General features: G+C 60.1%; 1 protein-coding gene across 3 annotated transcripts in view; it reads left to right on the top strand.

Moving 5' to 3' along the window:
- Positions 1–6,265, top strand: part of TSPAN4 (tetraspanin 4) — a 70,024-nt gene that overhangs the window by 13,747 nt on the left and 50,012 nt on the right. For 2 of the 3 annotated variants that reach the window (XM_069107892.1, XM_069107891.1), the window contains exon 2: positions 6,061–6,140. In XM_069107892.1, the coding sequence (XP_068963993.1) occupies positions 6,078–6,140 (63 nt within the window). In that variant the 5' untranslated portion in view covers positions 6,061–6,077. Of the gene's footprint in view, positions 1–5,774; positions 6,141–6,265 lie in introns of those variants that run through there. The other variant, XM_069107890.1, reaches the window with a different exon arrangement.

Here is a 6,265-nt window from a genome sequence, read left to right as displayed (position 1 = left end):
AGATGGGGGTTCTGGGATGGGCTATCCTGGGTACCCTTCTTATATGGAGGCTCTGGGAGGAACTATCCTGGGCACCCTCCTTATATGAAGGCTCTGGGAGGGGCTAGCCTGGGCACCCTCGGATGGAGGCTTTGGGAAGAGCTATCCTGGGCACCCTCAGATGGGGGTTCTGGGAGGGGCTTTCAATTTCAGTCTCCATTCAGAGGGAGGGAGCCAGGGGCAGAGGGTAATGAAGAGATGTGAGTATCAAAGCTAATGTTATCCTTGCCCTCAGGGAGCTCATAGTGTATCCCTGGATACAACATGTACGCACATATGCACATATGTATTTGAGTTGAGCACAATGTCTGGTTCGTGTAAGGGTTTAATTAATGCCTGTTGACATGTATAAGCATATAGAATCAAGACAAAGCACAGAGGGGCTGTTGTGGGAGGCGAGGAGTCTCTAAGAGCCTCATGGAGGCTGTGGGAACCGGCAGAGGAGGCTGCCTCTGCCTACATCTCCTGGGGGGCAAGCCCAAGAAAGGGGGCGTTACAGAGAGGCTGATTGAGGCTGGATGTTAGGGAATCTTCCTCAGGCTAGGAGAGGGTGGAGGGGCTTATCTGAGCTTTCACTCCCAGACTTTCGGGAAAAGACTGGACCCCTAGTAGGGAGTTCAGGGCCAGCTGGACTGGATGCCTGGGAGGGGGTGCTGGCACAGCAGGGAGGGGGGTCCCACACCCTCAGAGTTACCATCGACTTAGTTGAAGTTCCTGGGAGGTGGGGGTGGGGGCAAAAGGCCACAGTGGCACCATCCCAAGGTCTCAAGGCTCTTGAGGGGTAGTGCTGAGGAAGGCCAGAGGTGGGGTTCAAAGAGGTGGGAGAGGGAGCTTGGCATCTGTGCCCTCCTGAGACCCTGGCTACCTCCCCCTTCCCAAGTTAGCCCCAGCTAGCCAGACTCTCACCTCTGCCTGCCTCATTTGTTCTCTGGAGAGCCTTACTTCCTGCTTCTCCTCAATCATGAGAGCCTTTGCTGGGGACCAGCCGCCTCTTGGTGGTTAAGGGAGGTCATGGCACCAATATCCCACCCCCACCAGGCCTTGCCCAGAGAAGATGGGGAGCAGAAGTTCACCATCCCTGAGCTGAAGGGGATTTAAACATTAAGGGGTAATGGGGACAGATGGATGGAGAGGTGGACAGACAGACACAACCCGCTGGGACACAGGGCCAGGCAGATGGCCAGTGGCCAGAGCTGCTGGGCTCAGGAACATCCTGCCACAAAGCCCAAGCGCACCAGAATTCTCTGGAGGGCATTTGATGGGACTTATGTATTCTTAGCATCCAGTATATGGAGTGGAGAGTCTGGCATCTGCTGGGCAGAGCCCGTGGAACAGGGAATGAGAGGAGGAGCTCAGCCTGGCCTCACCAGCTCTGTTCCTGAGCACCAGGGCCCAGTGGAGAGGTTTGCAGGCAGCTGGCTAGGTGCCACGTTCTCCTAGTCTGTAGTACTGTGGAGATCTGAGCCTTTATAGAGCACCTACAATGTGCCCAGTGCTGTGCCAAGGGCCTTTTACAAATAGGATCTCCATCCCCATTTCACAGATGAGGAAGCTGAGGCAGACAGCTTAAGTCCAGGGTCACACAACTAGTAAGTGTCAGGCTGAATTTGATCTCAGGTCACCCTGGTTCCAGGCCCAGGACCCTACTGTCTAGGCCATCAAGTGCCTCTAATCACATGACAAAAGTGTATGAAAGCCATTCCCCAGAGAGATGTGCCTGGGAAAGGAGGAGGCTGGCCGAGAGAAGTCCAGGCGCACTGGGGGCCGTGGGGCCCCTTCTTGTGTGGTGGCTGCAATCTGCCCCGGGGAGGCCCTGGATCCCTGGGAGTGCAAAATATGATTGTGCTCAGATTGGCAGGCTGAGGAGGCTGTGTGTCTGCCAAGATTACTTATGCCTGGTCTTAGCACCACGGTCTAGTGTGGGTCTGGGGCCGAGGCTGTGTGAGCAGTGTTGGTAGGGCAGCGGCAGCAGCAACAGCTAATCGTCCCTTGTGTTTCTGTCCCATTTAATCTTCTCTCTCTACAAGTGCAGTAAAGGATATTCCCAAGGGGCCTGGATGAGAAAGAAGCAGCCGTTTCCTTTCCCTTAGGCAGGTGGCTCTCCTCCTGACAAGGCCCCCCCCCCCCCCCAGCGGCACAATACACTGTGTATATGCCTACACACGTCTACACATATGCCTGTGCCCATAGCTGCATGTACACATCCAGATTCTCCCTTACACCTGTGTCCCCGAGCATTGCCTTGCCCACACCCAAAGATACTCAGCCACGTGAAGATCACACCCCTGACACCAGCCTGGGGGCCCTGCTCCTAGCTGATCTGGGTGGAGGTGGCACCTTTGCCTTCCTGCAATGCAGCCAGCTGGCATCAGCCTCCACGGGGATAGAATTTTTTTGTTCAGTCATTTCAGTCCTGTCCGATTCTTTGTGACCCCATTTGGGGTTTTCTTGGCAGAGACACTGGAGTGGTTTGTCATGTTCCTTTCCAGCTCATTTTACAGATTAGGAAAATGAGGCCTACAGGGTAAAGTGACTTGGCCAGGGTCACACAGCTAGCAAGTGTCTGAGGCCAGATGTGAACTCAGTGAACTTTTCTGGCTTTAGGAATGGAATATATACTTTGTTGACTGAGAGGAACTTTAGAGGTCATCTTGACCGGCTTCCCTTATTTTGTTGAAGGGAGAAACTGAGGCCCACTCAGAGAGGGGAAAGGAGCTGGCGAAGATGATGGTAGGGATTTGGGGTTGACATGGGACTCTGCCCCCGGCTTTGGAGACGTGGTCGAGGCTGGGAGTTACCCAGACTTCTTTTGGGGCCTCTGGTGAACAGCCCTGTTCACCCTAGGCAGAATGGAGAGGGCAAAGGGAGAAGGAGGTGCCCCAGGTGGCCAGCTGTGGGGGAAGGCGCTTTGGATGGAGTTCTCCCTGAGGCCAACAGGCGTCAGCAGAGGGTCAGGATTGTGTGGGCTGCAGTTCTGGCTGGCCAGGGAGGGAGCCAGCCTCACCTGCCTGCCTTGCAGCACCAAGGGGCTGACCCTCTCACCCTGGGTCAACATGGAGGTGGGGGCACCTTGCAGCAGGATGCCTTATGGGACAGAGAGAGCTCCACTGGACCTGCTGGCAATCTGCTGGGGAGGCGTGTGTATGTGCGTGCGTGAGTGTGCATGAGTGTGTGTGTCTGGGTGTGTGTGCATCAGTGTGTGTGCGTGTGTCTGGGTGCTCGTGTGTGAGTGTGTGTGTGTCTGGGTGCTTGTGTGTGTGTGTGTGTGTCTGGGTGCTTGTGTGTGTCTGGGTGTGCGTGCATCAGTGTGTGTGTGCGTGCATCGGTGTGTGTATGTGTGTGTCTGGGTGTGTGTGCATCCGTGTGTGTGTGTCTGGGTGCTTGTGTGTGAGTGAGTGTGTGTGTGTGCCTGGGTGCTCGTGTGTGTGAGTGTGTGTGTGCACGCATGCGCGGGCTTGGATGGGGGGATGGAGGTCAGGGTCTCTGGGAGTCCTGTTGGGAGGTCTGGGGTTGGGTTTTACCTGGGGCTTTTCCCAGACTTCAGCCTGTGCCTTGTGTATGTCAAGGAGCTGGTGACTCCCTCTCTGGGCTCTCTGGGGCTTTTTCGGTTTTCTCTTTTCTGGGTCCTGCCCCATTGGAGGGGTTGGGGTGGGGTGGGGAGCTGACCCCATTTCCTTCTTGCTGACCCACTTGTTTCATGGTGAGAATGTACTCTGTGGCCTCAGTGGGCTGGGTGGGGAGAAAGGCATCACCCTTCTAGTCAGTTTTTCTCCTGAAACATCACTTCCCTCCCTCCCCAGTTCAGGGACCTCCTGGGGGAGGCAGAGTTTGAGTGGGGGTGGGGCAAAGGAGTCAGGTGACTGGGTTGGGGTGGGTTGGCAGGGCCCTGGGTGACCTGAGCTGCTCCCTCCCATGTTTAGGGCTTGGGCCCTGAGTGAAGCACTTCACAGGCAGGTGAGGGCCCTGAGGAAGGGGGTAGGGCTCCACTTCTGCCCCTTCCCATTGGACAAAAGAGGAAGTCACAATTAAGGACATGCTTCAAACGGCAGCTCAGTGGCATGGATTGGGGGTCCCTGACTCCGAAGGACACCCCGATGTCCTGCTTCTGTGGGTCTTGAGCTGACCTGTTCCAAAGGTCCAGCCTCCTTTTACCTTATCTGATAAGGCTTTCTGTGTCCACCAACCCCCGTATCCTGGAGGGGCAGGGCCAGGCCAGGCCACGCCAGGCCAGCTGCTTTCAAATCTCCCTTTCCCTAAACTCCACAGAAGTGTGGTCTTCTAAGCTTAATTGGACTGGGCAGCTACCTCAGCCCTCACCCTGCTTCTTCCTAAGCCCTAAAGCCTGGGCTTCCAACCCCCAGTTACTCCAGGAACAGGACCTGTGGGCCTTCCTTCCTCGCCTCGCCCCTCCATCCTGGCTTTCTCCCACCCAGTCCCTCTCTGAAGGCCCCTGGGCCTTGGTGCAGTGAGGGGTCAGGTGGGGGCGGCCTCTCCGTGCCCTGGTTTTGTTATCAAGGAGCCAGCTGCTCCGGGCCCCAGGGTGGGAAGAATTTGGTGCCCTAATCCCCCAACTCCCCAGTAGCTGAATGTTGGGGCCTGATGGTGCTTTGTCCCTGGCCTCTCCTTTGGGCTGCCTTCGTGGGTGGGGGGGGGCTATATCTGGGGAAGTATGTCTGTCCTTTGTCTGCATCCTTCAACTCCCCCCCCCCCTTCTGACTGCCTGGGTGACCATGGGCTCCCCACCCTCCTGCACCCCCATCCCTGGGGACCTCAACTCGTTCACACACCATGAAGCCTCGATTTCAGTACCCAGGCCTGGGAGGGGATCCCTCATCCCCTTCCCGTGGGTCCCCAAGGCTGCCACCTTTTTCGTCTGGGACTCACAGCCTCCTGCCAGTGTCCCTTGCCCTAGGTGAAGACAGATGGACAGACTGACAGGCCAGAGAGGATTGGGCGGAGACGGGATGCTCGCGCCGCCCCATCCCCTTCACGGTCCCACAGGGCTCCCCAAGCCGGGAATCTCCAACAGGTTCCCTACTTAGCCCACCGAGCCCCGGGGAAGGAGAAAAAGTCAGGCTGTGCGGCTTGAGCTGCCAGATCCCACGTGCCCCCCCCCCCCCTCCCCGAAGCAGCCGAATGCACCCCGCTCTAGCTCGGAAGCCGGGCCAACGCAGGGCAAGGGAGGGGCGCAGCGGGCCCCGGGGCTCCTGGGGCAGGGGGCAGGTGCAGAAGGCTGGCAGCGAGGGGAGGGGCGGAGGGAGGGGGCGGGGCGTGGGCTCGGAGTGCTGATTGGCTGTGGTCGGCGGGCGGGAGCCGGCGAGAGGGAGAGTGCTGAGCCCGCAGTGTGTGCGAGGGGAGCCGCCGGGAGGGCGGCGGGGAGGAGGCGGCGGCCCGGGGCTGCGGGCGCACGGCCGGCCGCGGGCATGGACAAGGCCACGGCCCCGGAGCGCGGCGGCGCGGGCGCGCAGCGAGAGCCATGAGCGGGAGGCCGGTCCGGGGCGGCGGCGCCGCGAGCTAGACTAGCGGGGGGCGGCCAGCTCGGCCAGGGGCGCTGTCCCACGGGGCCGGGCGGGGCGCGGAGCCGGAGCAGGCGGCTACCTGCGGGCCGGGCGGGGCGCGGAGGAGAGGAGGAGGAGGAGGGGGGCGCGGGGCCAGAGCCAGGAGGGGCTCCCCGGCGCTGCCGCCCGCGCCGTCCTGTGTCCGGCCCCCGCGGGATGGCGGGCCCCCGCCGCAGTTAAGGAGCCGGCACCATGCGCAGGTCCAGCACGGACGAGTCTACCTACCGCCGGAGCCCGTCCCTGGACAGCAGGGACCTGGGCTTCGCGCCGGGAGCCTTCCGCCGCTACAGCGGCCTCCACGGGGCCGGCCCGGGGCCGGGCACTGCGGGCCAGGACAGCGGCTCCTCCTTCTTCGGCTTCCACGGCAACCCCGGCCCTAAAGCCACCAAGGCCAAGTACACGTCTCCCAAGGGCAACAAGTACGTCGTGTTTTACCTGGACCTCTCCTTTATCTTCCTCCTAGAGCTGCGGCGCTGCGGCATGGCGCACACCTGCCTTCAGGGTGTCAAGTACCTCATGTTCGCCTTCAACCTTCTCTTCTGGGTAAGTGCTGCGCCTGTCGGCTTGAGCCGAGCGCTGGAGAGCCCAGGGGGAGCCCTGGCGAGGGCGGAGGGGGCTCCCGGGGAGCTGAGAGCCCTGGCGAGGGCAGAGGGGGCTCCCGGGGAGCT

The sequence above is a fragment of the Petaurus breviceps genome, unplaced genomic scaffold (genome assembly GCF_028583685.1).
Source record: "Petaurus breviceps papuanus isolate PSGF00001 unplaced genomic scaffold, PetGlider_PUasm1.0 90317, whole genome shotgun sequence".
NCBI lineage: Eukaryota > Metazoa > Chordata > Mammalia > Diprotodontia > Petauridae > Petaurus > Petaurus breviceps.
The sequence above is the reverse complement of the archived record's forward strand: the minus strand, read 5'-3'. Positions and strand labels throughout refer to the sequence as shown.